This window comes from Ailuropoda melanoleuca, chromosome 8 (genome assembly GCF_002007445.2).
Source record: "Ailuropoda melanoleuca isolate Jingjing chromosome 8, ASM200744v2, whole genome shotgun sequence".
Taxonomy (NCBI): Eukaryota; Metazoa; Chordata; class Mammalia; order Carnivora; family Ursidae; genus Ailuropoda; species Ailuropoda melanoleuca.
In genome coordinates this window covers 103542480-103562410 of record NC_048225.1, presented here as the reverse complement: position 1 = coordinate 103562410, position 19931 = coordinate 103542480, and the positions used below count along the sequence as shown (strand labels likewise).

The 19931-nt window shown below is 55.4% G+C and overlaps 1 protein-coding gene across 16 annotated transcripts in view; it reads left to right on the top strand.

Annotated features, from left to right (window-relative positions):
• Window positions 1-16197, top strand: part of PLEKHA6 (pleckstrin homology domain containing A6) — a 137734-nt gene extending 121537 nt beyond the window's left edge. For 10 of the 16 annotated variants that reach the window (XM_019798544.2, XM_019798550.2, XM_019798547.2 and 7 more), the window contains 11 exons: window positions 152-263; window positions 888-1027; window positions 1957-2106; window positions 3262-3391; window positions 3606-3712; window positions 4759-4935; window positions 5791-5958; window positions 6050-6183; window positions 6699-6844; window positions 11551-11674; window positions 12330-16197. In XM_019798544.2, coding sequence (XP_019654103.2) covers window positions 152-263; window positions 888-1027; window positions 1957-2106; window positions 3262-3391; window positions 3606-3712; window positions 4759-4935; window positions 5791-5958; window positions 6050-6183; window positions 6699-6844; window positions 11551-11666 — 1380 coding nt within the window. In that variant the 3' untranslated portion in view covers window positions 11667-11674; window positions 12330-16197. The remainder of the gene's footprint in view (window positions 1-151; window positions 264-887; window positions 1028-1956; window positions 2107-3261; window positions 3392-3605; window positions 3713-4758; window positions 4936-5790; window positions 5959-6049; window positions 6184-6698; window positions 6845-11550; window positions 11675-12329) is intronic. The other 6 variants (XM_019798553.2, XM_019798548.2, XM_019798541.2 and 3 more) reach the window with 5 other exon arrangements.
• The last annotated feature ends 3734 nt before the right edge of the window (window positions 16198-19931 follow it).

Sequence of the window (19931 nt, the reverse complement as noted above, 5' to 3'; positions counted from 1 at the left end):
TTCCCACAGGAAAGATGAATGTGCGGAAGGGCCGTGTGAGCGTGTGCGCGTGCGCACAGCTCCTGTGTCCTGCTGGCCCGCAGGGATGCGGGGGGAAGGCTGGGGCACCGCTCGCACCCACTTTCCTTGACCTGCTCTTGTGCGGTTTCAGAATGAGGTGCTCAACCGGCAAATCCAGAAGGAGATCTGGAGGATCCAGGATGTGATGGAGGGGCTGAGGAAGAATAACCCATCCCGGGGCACAGACACGGCCAAGCACAGAGGTGGGGGCCTTCTCCGCCAGCCTCCTGAAAGGCTCCCCAGAAATGCTCTGGGGTCTTTGGCGTCCCCCATCTGTCACGCTCATCCCTCTCCAGGCCTTCACACTGTGCTCAGAGTTAGTCAGGGCCTTCTCAGGCCTCCAGGATGTTCCCCTGGGATGGTAGGTAGGGCTCCCTTAATTCCTTATGCCTCCCGGAGCCAACCAGCTGTGCCACTCAGAGACGCTGACGACCCGACCAGCTGTGCCACTCAGAGACGCTGACGACCCTGATAGTCTAGATTCCTCCCCCGAACAGGTCAGAGAGCTCCTGTGCCTCCCCACCCCACCCCCACCCAAGCCCACCAGCCGGGTGGTGATCTGAAGCCCTGGAACTTTGGGCTGGCTTTCTTTGACATCTCAGAGGCAACCTCTTCTGTCTGTCCTTTCCATCCATCATCTAACCCCTGCCCAGCATGCTTCTCCACCGCCAACCTGCATCCCAACCCCTGGAATAAGTCCCTCCATCAGGCCTTGGTGACCCTGAAACCTCCCTCCCATATCCCTGTTTCCTCCCCTCCCTCTTCCACCTACGGAGCCACACCCCTACCCCATCCATCCCTCATCTCTCCTCTCTGCTTGCCCCCAGGAGGACTTGGCCCCACGACCACCTACAGCTCCAACAGCCCCGCCAGCCCTCTCAGCTCCGCCAGTCTCACCAGCCCACTAAGCCCCTTTTCACTGGTATCCGGCTCACAGGGGTCCCCCACCAAGCCTGGGTCCAGTGAGGTAAGCTGAGAAAATGGAGTCGAAGGTAGGTGGGAGAGGGAGGGAGAACCAGGTCCTTGTTGGCCTGAAGGACACGGACTCTGTGCCCATCTCTGCCCCAGAGGCCTCCAGCCCTAGTGCTTTGGCTTTCTGTCTCACACCCAGTTTGGTGAACTTCCTTCCAGATTTTTCCTCTACTTGCTTTCATCTGCATTTGTCATCTTTAGCCTCCTTGCAGGGAAGTCTCTTCCTGAACACCAGGACGGTTAACAAAGATACCCAACACTTAGTGGGAATTTAAATCCAGGACTGTTCCAGCATGTGAGAGGGTTGAGGGCGGGCATGGGGAGCCGTTTCCTAGCTGGTCAATCAGCAGGTGTTTACTGGGGCTCTACAAGGGGCAAGGGATGAGGTGAGGCCCACCAGAAACACACATGCACATGCCCAAGGCCCTTCTCCAGGGAGCCCAGTCCAGTGGGGACCAAGACCAATTTAGAGGAAGCAGCCAGGCTCTGGAACTTGGCCGTGTGTTTCTCAGTGTGGACCGTAAATGTCCTGATGTGTCAAAGAGATGGTGGAACTTTCATTGGGACAGGTAGAGGAACAAGGGAAAAGCATCACAAGCAGGAAAGGTGGCAGCAGCAAAGACGCAGGGATGCGGATGGGCCCAGGGTGATGGTGAGGCCAATGAGCAAGGAGCTTTGGAGAAAACTTGGGGAACAGTGGAGAGCAGTGCACGGGGGGGGGCTCAGCCAAGGAGAGCCTTGAAGCCAGGCCGAGAGTTCACTTTGGAGCTGGAGCTCTCTCCCGGCCGCGGGTGGGAGTTTGGCAGTGCACGGGCCCACCCCACGTCCCCCAGATGTCGTCTGTCCCCTGCTAATGCTCTTTTCTCCTGCTCTCACAGCGGCTGTTCTCCTTCCTCCTAATGCTCTGGCTTTTCTCTGCCTCAGGAGCCCGGTCCGCCGCGGCCCCCCCTCCCCAAAGCCTACGTACCCCTGGAGTCTCCTCCAAACGTGCCGCCGCTCCCTAGCGAGAGCCGCTTCTGGCCCTACCCCAGCTCCCCTTCCTGGCACCGCGGGGGCGAGCCAGCCAGGGGTCAGGTACCCAGCACCCTTGGGTCCTGGAGGGCAGGGGCGGAGGGAGTGGGATGAAGGGTCAGGCGAGGGGGCAAGGCAGGACTTGGAGCCATTTCTCCCCTGTTGCCATATTACCTTCCCCGCAGCCGCCCAGGTGGACTCTCAGGTAAGGAAAGGGGAAGCAGAGAATGCTCTCTGTGGACAGAGGGAAAATGAGGGTCGCCCCCCACCCATGCCCGGGCGCTTGGTGGGCCCCACTTCCTCCCAGCACAAGCAGGCAAGGGAAGTCGAGGGACCCGCAGCGAGTGGTACCATTGCAGTCCCCTCCTGTCCACCTCAGACCCCGGTCCTTCCGTGCTGTCTGTCTCTGCCTCGCGTGTCCTCTTGGGTCCCATCGGCCCTGGAGTATAACCTGCCCTGTTCTGGCTCCCCAGCCAATCTCCCCAGGAGGGTACAGTTGGGCTGGGAAGAGGTTGCATGGTGAGTAGTCCTGTGTCTGAAACTGGGAGCCAGCTTCTCATCCTGGCTCCGCTGCCGGGAGGGGACAGAGAGGCGGCGTGACCTCTGCTTTCCAGACGAGGGGAGGCCATGGGGCTTACACAGCTCCTTCACTGACTGGAGCTGGTGTCTCTGGCCTCTGGCTCAGTCTTTCTGTGACCCCCATGAAAACTTAGACTCTAGCCGTGCCATGGGAGCATAGGTGGGGTGCAGAGTCTAGTCGCTTGATTCTGCAAGCCCTCAAGCCAAGTGCACGTTTCTGTCCCCCAGAATCTTGGTACAGAAGCCCACCTGGTTCTCTTGCCCAAGAGGTCCTCAGCCGTGTAGGCCCCTCCCCCAGCCATCCCTCCTCTCTGGCTCACAGCAAGTCTGTGCTTCTTGGCACTTGCCAACAGGCCAGGCCTGGTTGAGGGGCCTCTCTGCTGGGCCTCAGCTGGGGGCCTCCAGGAAGCCCTGAGCCCTCACTCCCCACGGTGACCCAGCATTGGCCAGCCTTCAGATGGCATGGGTGGGAGACTCCATTGTGTCCCTGCCCACTCCCCAGCTGGCACACTTGGAGTTTCCTCATCCCGTGTTTCCAAGGGTTTGCGCTCCAACCATTGCAAAGCACAGACACATCCCTGAGGGCCACGTTCCCAGCAGTCCCTAGAGCATGGACCGTCCTCTCATTTTTTCCCCCAGCCCAAGGCAAGCCATGAGCAGAGCAAGAAAGACACCCCCCAGACGTCACCCCTGGACACTGCTAGAGACATCAGCCTTGTGCCCACCAGGCAAGAGGTGGAGGCAGAGAAGCAGGCAGCTCTCAACAAAGGTACTTCCTGTCCCATCCTCCCCTAGAGGGAAGGCCACGGGTCAGAGAGGAGCCCGGAGAGGTGCTCATTCACAGCAAAAGAGAGCGAGTGCCCATCCGTCCTGGGCCTTTCCCCTCTGCCGCAGGTGGGACTGAGCCTCCTCGGAGAAGCAGGCTCCCATCTCTCTGCCCTCCCGCTCTCCAGAGGCCCACTGGCTGTTCTGTCTCCCTACAGTTGGCGTTGTGCCTCCTCGGACAAAGTCGCCCGCTGATGAAGAGCTAACTCCGTCGAGAGTGGTGAGGAGGAGTGCCAATGGGCTTACCAATGGACTGTCCTCCCGGGTGAGTGCAGCCTGTGGGCACAGGGGCCCGTGTGTGTCCACCCATCTGTCCACCTTTCGAGAAAGCCAGGGCTGGAGGAGGAAGGCAGGACAAGTGGGAGGAGGGCAACAGCCCCACTGGAGAAGTCTGCCATCAGGGAGACATACCAAGGGACAAGGGACAAGGAACAAGGAGGACACACATAAGAAAGAGAGAAGAATACTGAACAAAATTATTACTATTTTTTAAAGATTTTATTTCTTAATTTGAGAGAGCGAGAGAGAGCACGTGCATGAGTGGGGGGTACAGAGGGAGAGGGAGAAGCAGACTCCCTGCTGAACAGGGAGCCCGATGCGGGGCTCGATCCGAGGACCCTGAGATCATGACCCGAGCTGAAGGCAGATGCTTAACCACCTGAGCCACCCAGGTGTCCTTTCACAAAATTATTATAATGTGCCAGCAAAAATCAGCGATCCGTCCAATGTGCCAACCTAAGGCAGTCGACTCATTTCCTAGGGCTGCTGGGACATGAACAAAGCCCCCCAAAGTTGAGGACTTAAAACCACGGGAAGTTTATTCTCTCACAGTTGTGGAGGCCGGAAGCCCAAAGCCAAGGTGTCAGCAGGGTTGGTTCCTCGGGAGGCTCTGAGGGAGCACCCGTCCCGTGCCTCTCCCAGCTTCCGGGATCGCTGGCCATCTCTGTGTTCCTTGGCTCATAGACCCAACAGTCCAGTATCTGCATCCAGCTTCACATCACCTTCTACTCTGTGTGTTCTTCTGTTCTGTCTTTTATAAAGACACTGAAGATTGGATTCAGGGTCCACTCCGATTCCCGGTGATCGCTTCCTGAGATCCTTACCTTAGCCACATCTGCAAAGACTCTGTTTCCAAATCAGGCGACATTCACAGGTGCTAGGGGCTTAGGACAGGCACATATGTTTTAGGCGCCCTTCTTTACCCCACTAGAGACAGTCTTCCCAGAGAAGGGACATTTCAGGCCTTAGGGCAGATGAGGAAGCTGGGAGTGGGGGAGGAGCACCTGTCAGTGCCCTGCTCTCCCACGGCAGCAGGAGCGCCCCAAGAGTGCCGTGTTCCCCGGCGAGGGCAAGGTCAAGATGAGCGTGGAGGAGCAGATTGACCGCATGCGGAGGCACCAGAGCGGCTCTATGAAGGAGAAGCGGAGGAGCCTGCAGCTCCCGGCCAGTCCGGCCCCCGACCCCGCTACCCGGCCTGCCTACAAAGTGGTAAAGTCCTCCCAGCCACCCGCAGGCGTGGCCCGGCACCTGCCAACACGGCCTACCCCCAGCCCGTGCCCGGCCTGGACTGGGACAGTTAGGGTGGGGGCGTGAAGAGAGGGGCTGGGAAGGACCCACAGTGGGCACCTTGTATGTATTGAAAGAAAAATAAGTCACAAAGAGGAATGTGTTAATTACTGTAGTTCAAATGAGTTATATGAAATTCAGTTAATAAAATACAGTGCAAAAGTCAGCCCCGAGGGTAGCCATCACTTACCCATGTGGCTAGAGCATTTTCTGTGTGTTTAGCACTGGGCTGGGTCTACTGGCCGTAATCGTAACAGCGCACTGGAGAGGAAAGCGCTCTACAGAGTCAGGAGAAATTAAGGACTCCTGGGCCACACGGCCGTTGAGCGTGGAACTGAGAGTAGCCCCAGGCATGCGCCTAATCTTGTAATACAGGAAAATTATCATTAAAAGTCCTGCCCTCAAACAGCTTACACTCTCCTTGGTGGATGGGAACTTATGTAGTAGGAAACCACTAAAGACCAATGTCAGCCACGCTAACCCAACCGCCTAACATATATGGCACGGCCTGCAGACACGGGGTACGGCCCGGTGGGAAGTAACAAGTACGGAGGAGACATAACTGATGAGATTTGGCCTCTGGGCCTTTGCAGGTGGGCAGGCTTTGGACAAGCAGCATGGAAGGAGGATAGCTGTCCCGAGTGGGAGTGTGGGGTGGCGGCCAGATCCGACATGATGAGCGGGGACAGCAAGGACACGGGCCTGCTTCGGGCTGCCTGGAGGCACGGGGGGCGGGGGACAGAGTCCCTGTGTGGTCATGATGGCGCTGTCCCCTAGGTGCGCCGGCACCGTAGCATCCACGAGGTGGACATCTCCAACCTGGAGGCAGCCCTGCGGGCAGAGGAGCCCGGGGGGCAGGCCTATGAGACGCCGAGAGAGGAGATTGCCCGGCTCCGCAAAATGGAGCTGGAGCCCCAGCGCTACGACGTGGACATCAATAAGGAGGTGAGCGAAGTCCGGGAGGGCGGAGGGGGAGAAGGCCTGGGGGTGGCGAGGCGGGTGTGGAATGGAGGTGGTGACCCAGGTCCCTCCGCAGCTCTCCACGCCCGACAAAGTCCTCATCCCCGAACGGTACATTGACCTGGAGCCCGATACCCCCCTGAGCCCCGAGGAGCTGAAGGAGAAGCAGAAGAAGGTGGAGAGGATCAAGACGCTCCTCGCCAAGTCCAGGTAACGTGCCTCGGAGAACCTCGACGTCCTCTGCCCGCCCTGGCACCGGGGCACTAGTGTCCCTGACTCTAGCATCCCGACCCATGCCAGCACGAGCCCTGAGCCTCCCCAGCCGAGGGCAGATGGCGACAGCGGCTCGAGGCAGCGGACCAGGCCCAGCCCTGCGGCCGGGGCAGTGATGCTGTCGTTGTGGGCCAGAAAGACCTGCTGGGCGCAGGCGCGTGCTGTCGGCAAGACAAACTGCTGGGTCGCCCTCTGGTGACTTCTCGTCCTCAGCAAGGCTGCCCTAAAAGTTCACTCGGACCTCCTCATGCACTTTAAGACACTGCAGTAGGGGGTCCCAAAATGTGTTTTGCCAGGGTCCCACTCGCCCCTGGGGACGGCCTTGCTGGGAACCAGAGCCTGCCCCCTCACAGGCCTCTGGCCACCCTGCCAACCTCAGTCCACAGGCGCCCCCTAGCCAGTCGGCCCATCCTGTCCCCCCACTCCATGTCTGTGTGTCTGTGCCTCTTCAGTATGCAGAACGTGGTGCCTGTCGGCGAGGGGGACCTTGTGGACGTGCCCCAGGACTCAGAGAGCCAGCTTCAGGAGCAGGAGAAGCGGATTGAAATCTCCTGTACCCTGGCGACCGAGGCCTCCCGCAGGGGCCGCATGCTGTCTGGTGAGAGGGGCCGGGCCTCGCTCCTCCAGGGACACCGGCTGACCAGGTGCAGGGGAGGAAGCTTAGTGCTGCGAGGGGGCCAGGGAGAGAGAGGTACAGGGCCAGGGAGACTTGCCTCAAGGTCAGGGGAGCATTTATGGAGTGCCAGGTACTGTGCTAGGCGTGGGGGGTGCAGAGGGGCCAGAGTTGCAACCAGGAGCTCGGAGCCAGGATGACCCTCCCAGCTGCTCCGTGGAGGAATGGCCAGAGGCCACGCAGGGAGCAAGGGCGCCACTGTCCCTGGGCAGCTCAAGGAAAGGCACAGCGGAAGGACGATCCCTGAGCTTGGTTGGGAAGGACAAAAGTATGACCAGTCGTGGAGTGGGGCCAGGTATTGCAAGGTACCCTCTCACTTCCCGTTCTTGCTGCATGCAGACGGGAAGGCGAAGATGGGGCAGGTAGCCAGAGTCGACAGTCATACAGTCACCACCCTGGCTATTGACCCAAACGCACTTTTCTGCTAAGAGAAGATGAACATGGAACGGACTTCACTCCAATACAAAAGCTAGAGGGTTCCAAGTAGACACCGTGAGGTTGAAGTCAGCCTGAGATATGGCCCCAGAGAAGGTGAGACTGGAGTCAGGAAGAATGGAAGAGACTCTCTTAATGGGAGGGTGGAGGATAGAAGAAAGACAGTGGTCACGTCACGAAGCCAGCCGGGGGGAAGGAATATGTCCTCCTCCTCAGGACGAAAAGTGGTTAGGGCAGAGAGGGAGAGGGGGAGCTTTGAAGGCCCATCTAGAGGGATGCCCGGCAAGGATGCCAGGTTTGCAAGGACTTCGGTAGAGGGGGAAGCAGAGAGGCAGATGTGCTGGCCCACAGTGACCGTAGCCAGGCCGAGGGGCCAGCCATGAGCAGATCAGGACTATGGCCAGGAGCCCGGTGGAAGGGATGGCGTTTCATGTTGGTGGTCAAGAGGGGTTTGAATTCTGGCTTTCGGGGACTCCATTTCCTCATCTGTAAAATTCAAATCCAAATACCTGCCTAGTGGTGTGAGGAATGGCAACAGTAAACGCCAAGCTCCTAGCACAGTGCCTGGCCCTCGGTAAGTGCTCAGTAAATGCTGGCCCGACGTGGTTGTGGTGTTGGTGACGGTGGTAGGACTCGTTGACCTGCAGTAGCTGGACTAGAAGTAGGCTCTGTGTGTGGTTTTTCTTGCTATTCTAAATACGGATATTTTTAGAAACCAGAAGGTTTCAGGCTACAACAAAGGGAATTTATGCCTTAAGGGAGAACCTACTGGTGGTTAGGGTCTAATGGACATTAAATGGGCGGCCAGGGAACACCGCTGGGGGTCTTTCAGAGAGAGGCTGTCGGTTGGGCTGGACTTGAGTACGACAGAAGGGATGGGCTTCACCGTCCCATCCTGCTTCCAAAGGCAGCAGAACCAGTCCGGCTGCACGGAGCCTCCTTCCCATCTCTCTGCAGTTCAGCTGTAAAATGAACTTGAATCTTCCAAAGATCCAATTCCTCATGCCCTGGGCAAAAGGCAACTTCCTGTTGCAAGAGTTAGCACACACAACACTGTTTTTAAAACTTCCCTCTGCCCTCGCCCCAGCCCCTGGCTCCCTCCACTGTCGTTTCCCAGCCAAAGGTTCCATGAAAACAAAACCCACCCTGGCCTATCAGATTTCCCCCTCGATACACACCAGCGTACATTTCAGGGTCTTTGCGCTGAAAGCAAACAGTCACTTGGCTTTTACCAAAACCCCAACTATTTAAAAAATGGCATAGCAGGGCCAGACCTCAGACTTAGCCCACTGTCCCCGCTGCCCCTTGGCCCCTGGCCCAGATTCCCATAGCTGCAGCTCTGCCAGGGACAGCGAGGACTGTGCGTGGGCACAGGTTCGAGCCCGGGGCCGTGCGTATGGGAGTGCAGGGCGCGGGCCGTAACGACAGCGCTGCGTGCACGGGGCGCAGAGGCCATGCCCAAGTGTGGGTGGATGGCATGGTCAGGAGCGCTTGTCGGTATGCCCAGAGCGTGCAGACTCAAGGAGGGGCTATTTGGGAAGATGCAGCAAGTGTCCTTTCATACGCGTGGCACGATGTCGTGCGCCGTGCCTGTACTGGGTGATGTTTGTAGAGGCGTTTGTGCGTATTCAAGGCGTGGGTGGAGGGAATGTGGGAGTGCAAATATAGAATGATGTGTGTATATGTCTGCAGAATGTCTGTGGACATTGTGTGGAGACCGTGGTTGTGAGTACAGGTGGGATTTAGTGAGCTATTGGAGTTTATATGTGCACGCGAGGCTGCAGTGGAAGGATGGAGCTAGTCCGGGTGAACGCACGTATTCGCGTATTTGCGTTTGACTGCCTTGCCCTGCAGCCTGGGGAGTGATAAAGCACATGCGTGTGCATGTTGTGCAGAGTGTATACGCTGCGGTACTTGTAAGTATGTGTCTGTGTGCGAGATGGCTGAGAGCAGGTCTCATGAAGATGCAGGATCCCATTAGTTATGCCGGCAGTTGCGGTAGGACTTGTGGACACACGGTAATCACGTCACAACTGCCCAACATAGCTGCTACATGTGTGACCTTGAACTATTTCTTTTTTTTAGGATCGTATTTATTTATTTATTTCTTTGAGAGGAGAGAGAGAGAGCATGAGCAGGGGGAGGGGCAGAGGGAGAGGGAGAAGCAGGCTCCCCGCTGAGCAGGGAGCCCGACTGGGGCTCAATCCCAGGACCCCAGGATCATGATCTGAGCCGAAGGCAGATGCTTAACTGATGGAGCCACCCAGGCGTCCCGTGAATTTTAACTATTTCAATGGATATATTCCTTTTCTTTTTTTTTTTTTTTTAAGATTTTATTTATTTATTTGACAGAGAGAGAACACAGGCAGGGGGAGTGGCAGGCAAATGAGAGGGAGAAACAGGCTCCCTGCTGAGCAGGGAGCCTGATGCAGAACTCGATCTCACGACCCTGGGATCATGACCTGAGCCACCCACGTGCCCCTCAATGGATATATTCCTAATACATATTGAGAACATTTCTGCCTTCATAAAGAAGTTATATGTTTAACGTAATTCGTCTTTCTTGCTCTTGTTCATTTAGCATCATTATAAATACCCTTTTTTTGCTGAGCCACTGAGGGGATGCCCTCTGGGGCTGCAGTTTGTACAGCCCGGGTACCCGTGCTAAGGGTTCCCAAACTTCCACTTTTAAAGGTATTTTATCTACCTTTCACAAAAGACTTTTTCTCCTCGGTTGTGCCTTCTTCTAGCTCTCAGTGGGCTTCCCGAGTCCTCTCTCTTCCCTAATTTCCCTGTCTCCGATCTCCCATGGGGTAGACACCCAGCAGGTCAACTGCTCAGAAGTGTATAGAAATAAGAGTAACTGGACTCCAGGGAGCTGGTCTGTGAGTAATTCTAAGAGCTTCACTGCATGGACGTTGCAATAGATATTTGGCTTTCTTGAAATAGCCCTGGCCTAGTTGTCGACTTTTTGACGGTTTTAGAAGTCAAAGTCACCAAATAACGAACCACTGGGTCCACAATACAGACATACACACCAGTGTGTGTTTCGGAAGCATTTGCAAATGTATTTGAGTGTGAAGTCACACGTGTGTTGGGTCACATGGAAGAGCAGGGGTTTGGAAGTGCACAAACACACGTATCTGAGTGGTGGCCGTGAGCGTAGTGTCCTGTTGGATCCCAGGCACAAAGCATGCACTCTGTGTGGGCAGAAACAGCTTCCTGCTCACGAGAAGGTCCCACATCTTGTGTGCATCCGTGGCTGTTTGTGTATACGCCATGAGAGCTGCACCAGCCCTTTCCCTTGCACAGAGGGCAGGGAGGTGATGGGGTCCAGAGCAGGGTGGAGAGCAAGGGGCTAGAAGTTGGATGCCAGGATCCTTCTGTTGGAGGAAACAGTGTGACCCTGGCTGAGGTCTGGTTCTCTGAGGCCAAGCGAGCATGTTCTCTCTGCCAGGCTCCTGCCTCATAGCGGCACTGAGGGGTGCCCGAGGGTCTGCAGGCAGCAGAGAGCTCATCCCTCCTCATAGGAACCCCCCTCCTCATGGTCCTTCCACTTTGCTCTTCTCAGCATGGAATCATAACGATACTAGAGTAAAATCCGTTCATTCAAATGTCACCACTTTAAGGCTTGTAATGATTTGGTCAGGGGTGGGCTGAAGTTTGCCCTTTCTGGATTGATGGAAAGGGGATCCCCAGGGATAGCGGGGGGCATGTTTCTGAGACCACAAGCTGGGCTAAGTTCACAGTACTCGCTTCAGCCCTGCCGGAAGCCTCCGTTTCCATGGAGGTGATTCACGCGGTGATAACTGGAATCGAGTTGCTAGCCAGGGGCCGGGTGATCTGGGGTAGTGTGGTTTTTCTGCACTGTTCGTCCTCATGCCCGCGGGAGCACCGCGTGGAAGGTCCATCTCCACATTGTGCAGACGTGAGCAGAGCCTTGGCCCAGAGAGGCCGGCCTTGCCCACAGTCACACTGGTTCTCAGCAGAGCCTGCAGTGGCCCGGTCTCCTGGGGGACCCTGTGCTCCTCTGAGGTGCCTGGGACCGAGGCCAGCTCCGCCTCAGCTCTCCTCTCTGCTTGCCTCCTGCCTGGCTCCCGCCTGGGGAAGGGCCTCCTTGCTCTCGGTGCCCGGCCTCCCCATCCCTGCCACCCCCACCCACCCCTATTCACCTCCCTGTTCATTTCTGTTTCCAGTGCAATGTGCCACCCCAAGCCCTCCCACCTCCCCTGCTTCCCCGACTCCACCAGCCAACCCCCTCTCGTCTGAATCCCCACGGGGCGCCGACAGCAGCCATACCATGCGGGTCTGAGCTCTGACGTAAGAACTTTTCTACTGTATTTCGTCCACCAAGGGGAGTGGGACCCCCGCCCCTCACTCCCATGAGCCATCTACCCCCCAACTCATTCCAGCATTGCTTCTCCCTCCCCCCCACCCAGTGCCCCCATGCCGCTCTCTCCCCTCCCTCCATCCGCTTGAGCCCGCAGTGTCCCTATCCCCATCCCTGTCCCTGTGCAGTGCTGGGCCAGCGCCGGCTAGCGGGGCTGCCTCTTGGATGCCGCAGTGCCGGTGGGCTTTGCTTCTCCAGAAGCAGACAGGGACAGAGCTGAGGCCTCCCCTATCCTACTGTCAGCCAACAAGCCTTCCACCCGTTGAGATACACAGCAGTCTTGCCTCAGAAGCCCCCAGATCTTACTTCTCCCAGATCACCCCCAGATCTTCCTGTAAATTAAAATAACGTGGGAAACTATGGCCAAAGGCCATGTACCTTCCTTTCCCCTAGCACACAGCGCTCGGTACCAGGCAAGTGGAGAAGAGCATGGACTTCCATTCATTTGCTTCCCTCGCAGGGTTGGGGCATGGGGCGGGTTTCCACAGGGTTGTCCAAGAAGAGACTTCTGTCTCCTGGGGAAGCGGGGCTGGAGCTGTTGCTCGGCCGGGAAGTGCCTTTCTCACCCGTGTCTCTTTTCCTCAGTGCAAGCCCTGGCCGAGGCCAACGCTGCGAAGCTTCACAGAGCCACGTTCTGAAGGCCTCCTTCGCCCCCTGAGGTCGCAGTTCCCCACCCTGGCCCCCTGCCCCTGCGCTCCCATGGGCATGCTGCAGGGAGCCAGGCTGGGGGCCGGGGGTGCTGCCAGGACGTTACCTCCGTGTCCACATGCCCACCACGCCCGGCCCTGAAGCCCTCGCTGCTCAGATGGCGACCCTAGGCCGGGGCCTTAGATGGTGGGCAGACAGCAGCCCACATCCCAGGGGCTAGGCCTGGCCCTGGCTGGTGGTGTGACGGCCCTACTGGAACATTCCCAGATGAAGAGGATGCCCTGGTGGGGAAGACGCTCTGGGCTCTCTTAGGTTAGGAGGAGGGTGAGGAGAAGATGGACACTCGGCCTCTTCCGGCCCCTCCTGACACCGAGGACGGCACCTGCCATCAGGTCCTTCCCCCATCGACCCCACCCTGCTGCCCCAGCTGCACCCGGGGCTTTGACATGTCTCTGCTTATGGGTGTTCCTTTGGGGTCCAGTGGAGACTGACCACCCTGCTTGAGCCAAAGACAAGATGACAGGAGCTGGGGAGAGGCACCTCAGCTCCCGGAGGGGACAGTGCTGGCTGTGGGTAGAGAGCGGCACGCAGGTCTGCGCAGCGTCTGAGGACAGGTTGAGAAGGGGGAGAAGAGAGAAAGGGAGAGATGCAGGCAAGTGGGAGGACAGGGGAGCGGCAGGACTCCTTTGCAAGTAAGAGGGTGAGGCGGAGGTGGAAAGGGGCTGTGAGAGGGATGGGTTTCCCCGGGAGGGAACCTTAGCTTAGTGCCAAGTACAGTCCAGACTGTCAGCCCTGCTCCTGCACCGGGTACCCCCGATCCGCGGGCCTGCCCACACACTGGCTCCAGGAGGACCCACCAGCGAGCACATGGTGACCGTCGCTGCAGCCATGGGGACGAAGGTGTGGGGATGCGGGTGTGGGCAAGTAGGTGGGAAGGTGGCCCTTTCTGGGTCTGGGCCTGGTGTCTGCCTCCCCCACCTCGGCTCAGGGGCAGAGAGAGGGACCTGTGTCATGTAGGGTGTTGTCAGCCTTGGGGCCTTTCCTAACCATGTTCGGGACATTTTCTTGTCCCCCTTCTCCCTGGAATGTGCTGTGAGCCAGCTGAGAGAGTGCCCCGGAGAGGAAACACAGCCTTAATCTGGGAGGCTAGATTCTAGGGCCCCATCCCGCGTCCCAGGCATCCCCAAGGAGGACCAGGTGAGGCTGTACGGAAGGACCCCCTTCTGGTCTGGCTCTCTCACCATCTGCCTACCCGGGGAGGCCAGTGAAGGAGACACAGAAGCAAAGCTCACTTTTCCTCCTTGCCTCTCATCTGGGGGGGACGGTAGCCAGGGAGGAGGGAGGGGAGAGAGTGAAGCTGGACACACCGGGGCCCCTAGGCCTTCTCTTTGCCAGAGTTGCTGCCGGGAGACTTCAGCCTCCAGTGGCCCCAAGAACAACTACTTTATCTTCCAGCACTTCTCCACTCCTTCACAGCTGGGCCAGTGAGTGGTTCATATGCAAGTAAAGATGGCAGTTCATTCAACAAATATTTATCGAGCACCTTTTACGTACCAGGCACTGTTCTAGGTGCTTAGGGTATTCTCGTGCTTCTGAGGGCTTGCAGACTGGGGAATTCCTCTTCCCTTTTAGCAGACGTTTGGAACATGGCTACACTTCCCGTCTGTAGCATCACTCAAGCACCCTGTCCCTGTTTCCCCCCCCCACCAGACTGGCAGGTGGGATTGGCCCTCTCCCTCTTTCCAACACCTTTCTCCATCCTCGAGAAATGGCTCTTTCGGGGCCTCCATGCCTTTCCCCTTTGTCTCCCCTTTGTTTTAAGTGATGTTTGTAGACGTACGTGGAAAATACCAAGGGTTAAGGTCTGCATCTCTGCCACGTCTCGCTCTCATCTCATAAAGCTGGCTCTTTATGTTGCTTTACATGCCTTAATATATGTTTTATGAAGATTATACATATTATAGATATATACATAATATATATATTTGTTTGGACGTCTGATCCTTTCCCAGAACTCCTGCCCAGGCCCATTTTCCCTCCTTTACTTTCCACACCATTCCTAGCATGTGTCGGCCACACCCCACGCCTTTTGATCCAAAGAAGGGGAGAGGACGGTCTTATTTTAAGACAGATCTATTTTACGCTTTTGTTACAAAAGCAAATCTATTTTCAAAATGTGCAATGTCTGAATGGAATCAGCAAGTAATACGAGGAGATTGGGCGGCTGCCTCTAGGTCCAACCCTGTGTCCTTCCCTCTCCCCGCCCCCCCGCAGCTTCCTCCTCCCATCCCCCAGTCTGCAAAGGGCTGGTCCCCAGAGCTCACCCAGAGAGCATCTTACCAGGGCGGGACGTTCTCTTAGAAGTCCTGGTCTAAGGATTTGATTACACTGTCAACTCTTGACGGCCCTCTAGGGTTACGGGATGTGAATCCTCTCGAAGGAAATGTTTATAGCTGTGTGCACAAAAATACACCCCTGCGGGCAACCCGCCCCCCAAGTGTACTCCTGGACCACCTCCCGTCACCAATCTGCTGGAAAGGGCAAACAATTTAATGACAGCCTATGCCAAGTGGCACCAAGAACTCCACTCCCTGACGGAGCCAGGATACAGTACAAAGGCCAAAGGAAATGGTTTGGGACCACAGGTCCTTCAGCACAGACACATTTGAGTTCCTTGGACTTCTCACACTCCTTGATCCCTTTCTGGTCTGGGTCACATCTACAACATCTGTCTCCCTCTGTTACCCTTCCTCGGGGGGCTGTTGTTAAGGGGGACGGTTGCTCAGTCTGGCATCCAGACTGCACAGTCAGCTTCTGGGCTGAAGCGGGTCCCACGGATGAGGTGACATCTCAGCCTTGCCCAAGAAGCCCCTAGGACTGTCCTCTGGCGGGCTGCCACCGGGACGCTGAACTCCGCCAGCTCAGCCTTGCAAACTGCTTAGCAGCTGACGTAGTAGGCAAGGGGCTCTTGCCTCACAAGGATCTGGGCAGAATGGAAGTCTTTTGTCCAGATCTGAAATCAAGGGTTTGGGACTGTCACAGAGCTCCTGGCCAGCACTTGAAACCTGACCTCCCAACTTTGACATGTACTGGCGTCCTGTTCCCAGCCTAGAGCGTCTTGTTATGAAAGAATGGGGCCCAGATGGAGGCCCAGGGCTAAGTGACCCAGCGGGGACAGCCCTGGTTGCTATTCTGGGGCCTTGCCAATTAGCACATTACCTCCCTGATCAATAACCAAGAGGCTGTAATCAAATACGGCTACTGTCACTTTAAAGATTTTTCTGAGGTCGCAAGCTGTGCTCACTTGCTCTCCTGCCTTGGTGAGAGGCATGTTCTTGGGGCAGGGCTGACCATAGCAAGACGGAATCGATTCCTTTCCCCTTTAGGCACCCCCTACCTGGCAGCTCTTAAAACTAAGGAAAATACAAAATATACATATATATACATATATCTATTTATGCACATACTGGGGCCAATTTGATCTGCTAGTATTAGACAATAAACCATACAAGGAAATGTATGATCTCAGTGTCTTTATTTAGTATAAAAGTGACCTTAAAAGAAAAGTTAAGGTTAGCTGAACAGAGGGCATCTCTATTGGGGGACCAAACATCTGTAGCCACCCCATAGCATCTTTTTAGCCAACAAGCCCCTACCCAGGAGGGGCATCCTGACTGATAGGTGAGCGCCTGCTTCCCCACTCCCCAGCATTCTTTTCAGATATAGTAGGTACTGAAGAACCCCAGTGAGCTCTGCATTTGTATCTTGCAAGTTTGTATAAACCCGATGCAGGAAATAAAATGAATGGTTTGTACAAGTGGCGTGTGTCTTGCACTCTGTCTTGTGACTGCCTGTGGCTGGCCTTGTGGCTCGTGGCAATTTCCGAGCTTGGCAGAAAAGGGGAGATGGTCTGGGGTCGGGCCTTCCCTGACGAAAACCCAAAGCTCGGTGTGTGGTATGCTGCCCACCGTGGACATCTCTGTCCGGGTAATCCCAAATCAAGGCTTGTCCCAAGGTTCTGTGGAATCAAAGTTACCAGAACAGTGTTCAGATCCTGGGACCCTCCCATTCATTTGTCTCTGAGACTGAGGGTGGAACTGTAGGAGAAGAAAATTAATTCTTAGGCTTTCTTGATTACTACACCATGGTCTATATATATATTTTTTTAAGATTTTATTTATTTATTTGTCAGAGAGAGAGACAGAGAGCACAAGCAGAGGGGGGAGAAGCAGGATCCCCGCTGAGCAAGGAGCCCGATGGGGGACTTGATCCCAGGACCCTGGGATCATGATTTGAGCCAAAGGCAGCCACTTAACCAACTGAGCCACCCATGCGTCCCACCATGGCCAATATTTCTGCTCTGGGGTACAAAAAGGTGTATGATTTGGCGAGGAGCATCAGAGAAGCCACCCAGATTATTCTCATCCAGCCTCGGTGCCTTTGGTTTATGTCCTTTGTTTATGTCCTCAGAGGTTATCAGTTACGCATCTTTAGTGTGAAGGCTGTTCAATTTGAAATCTTTCAGTGAGCAAGAGTCAAGAAGCCCTGAGAATTCTATTCTCAGGTGGAGAGGAAAGAGAGAAAGTGAGCTCAGTATAGTGGCAGGCCTCCGTGGGGTCTCTGCAGGATGTCAGGGGAGAGGTGGAGGCATTAATGGTTCAAGGGAGAGAAGAAAATTGAGACAGGACAGATGGGAAGGCAAGCCTCTTCCAATTCCTGATTTTACCTTGGTCTGTTCTAAGGGCTGATTTCGAATTCTGGACACCTGTTGTCATTCCTAAAGAGCTAGTAGAGTGTGTGAGTGTGTGTGTGTGTGTGTGTGTGTTTAACAAATACAACTATATTTGGGGTTTTGTAACATCCCCAGGAGAGCTATAAACCCTGATGTCCTTTGTGAATCACACAGAATTGGGACCTGATGCAGACTCACGACAGAGGCCCCTGGAGCTGGAGGAGGGGCACGGGACCCCTGTGGCAGCGCCCTCTGGGCCAGAGCCAGTGGCTTGGCGAGGAGACAGGGTGTGAGAGCACCGGGCACCGCTGGGTGTCGCTGTCCCCACAAACGAGGGCTGGCTCCTCTTCAAGAATGATGCCCACGGAGCTCTGCCTGCTCCAACCCCTGGCCCAGATCACGCCTCTGATCACGCTGGGCTGGGGTCGTCAAAGGGGGTGGTAGTCAGGAAACGTCAACGACAAAGCACCCAGCAGAATGCCCCTAAAGGAGTGAGACGCGGGCAGCCAGGCTTCAGATCCTGCCACTGCCAGGGCCCTGGGGCCACACCACATGCCTCTCATCCCTGAGCCTCCACTGCGTCCTGGTCCTGCTCCTTCTAGCTGCCGGAAGATGGGCCAAGTCACTAAAATTCTTGAGCCTCCATTCCCTGTTCCATGAAATGCAGACATTGACCACCTTATGGAGCTCTCAAGAAGGGCAAAAGCGAAAATGGATGAAAAAACACGTTGAGAACAAATTTGTTTACGAATGGGAGGAGGTGGTGGTGACAAGGTGTAGGCCCCTTGGCCACCTTCAGGGGCACCATGAGGGAAAAGGGAGAACGTCTCCCAATGTCCCCTTCTTCGTTGCTCCACTGCCTTCAATGAAGACATCTCCAGGGTCCCCACCATCCAGCCCTATGAGGGGTGCCCCCCTGCGCACCTCTATTCCTGCAGCTCCCGCCTTCCAGGGCCTACAGCCTCCTTCCTGGGCTTGCCCCCATGAAGGGGCTCCTCTCCAGGACTGTGGGCTCTGTGGACAAGCCCCTCCGGGCCCAACTCCAGCACCCAGCACTGCCGTCAGAGAACCAGGGCGGGAGGGCCCCGTTTGAGGTGAATTCGGTTCTTCCAAGCTCACAGGTGAGCTCCATGGGTGGGGGGAGGTATTCCTAACTGCTACTTTATACACCTGTGGGAGCAGTTTAGAGCCACATTTGAGAGCAGAAGTCTCTTACATAACAGCATTTAGTAGTATACTGTATAGTACCCTAACATAGTAATACTAATACCAATAGTAATTATCATACCTGTGCTAGAAGAGCAATAACAATGGCTCGTTAAGTGTTTACTATGTGCCAGGTACCCGTTCTGTGCCTTTAGTCACCAGTCCGCCTTCTAGCTGTCATAGGTACAATTATCATCCAAGACGCTGAGGCACAGAAAAGGTAAATAAAACATCTAAGGTCTCACCAAGCTACGATGAAGCCCAGAGCACTCCGACTTCAGAGGCCAAGCTCCTAACCACCAGGGGCTTCAATGGGGGGCGGGGGGAGGGGGGGATGATAACGCCCCCTAGGGGAAATTTTGGAAATTTGCGGGGAGCTGAGGTTATCTCAGTGACAAGAGGGCAAAGCTCTTACTGGCTGCTAGATTTCTGAAACAATAATTGTCCTCCATCCTGCATGACTTTCAAATGTATAACTGGACTAAACGCCCTTCCCGTACACGTTGGTCACACTGCAATTCATAATAGTACTAAGAAGTTCTTATCAGCTTCTAAGGATTTTTTCTAATGATTTTTTTATTTATATGAGCGGGGAAGGGTGGAGGGAGAGAGAGAGAATCTCAAGCAGGCTCCCTGCTGAGCGCAGAGCCCCACTTGGAGCTCGATCTCACCACCCTGAGATCATGACCTGAGTCAAATCAAGAGAGTCTCACACTCAACCGACTGAGCCACCCGGGCGCCGTTTTTTGCTTTTTTAATCAGTTTCATGAATACCTCGGTAAGTTACAAGACAAGACGGTGGTAATGGAGAAGAATCGGAAACGAAATTAAGACATTGTCTCAAAATTGTTGAATAAACCCCCCCGCACGCATTGTCTGTGAACACAGTATAACCTTAAAGTACTGTTTACGCAGCCGCGGACCGTTCCAGGGCATGAGGGTCTCACTGAGCAAGCACAGATTCCCTGCAAATAGCTCACGGGGGAGATCCGAGAGAACCAATCATTAAAGCCAAGATACCTGAAATGCAGGAGCTCTCATTAGATCTCCTTAATAAGTGTTTTTAGAGATGATTTCATAGGATTGCCATTCTTTTCATTGGTAAAGTTTTTGCAGCCCAAGGATGAGCCCCTATGTTGTAATGATTGGGGGTGGAAATGTTTTGGGGACTTGTATGTTGTTTCTCTAGCTTTCTCCTCCGCTGTCCCAGCACACACACACACACCGCCCCGGGGGACAGGCCATTGCCCTCAGGTGCTTGTCACATGTCCCTGTCCAATCCACCCTCCATTCCCCATTGCCTGTTGGAAATCCATGACCTCCAAGGTCCACAGCCGCAGTTTTGCCTCAACACACGACTGCATTTCAAGCAGATCCATGTGTCTGTGGTAAGCCCCCTGCTACCCTGCTCAGGCGGGAGCTTGGGGAGCTATTTTCACCCAGAAGACCCGGTTCATGTGCGCTCACTGCCTTGCTGTGTGATCCCTACTTCAATTAAGGCTATTTCCCTCTTTCTCTTAAGGCCATTTCCTTCTTTTTATATGCAAGTACATCTGGTCTGTTATTACTTCCCTAACAGTTCATTTCCTACTGCTCTCTCC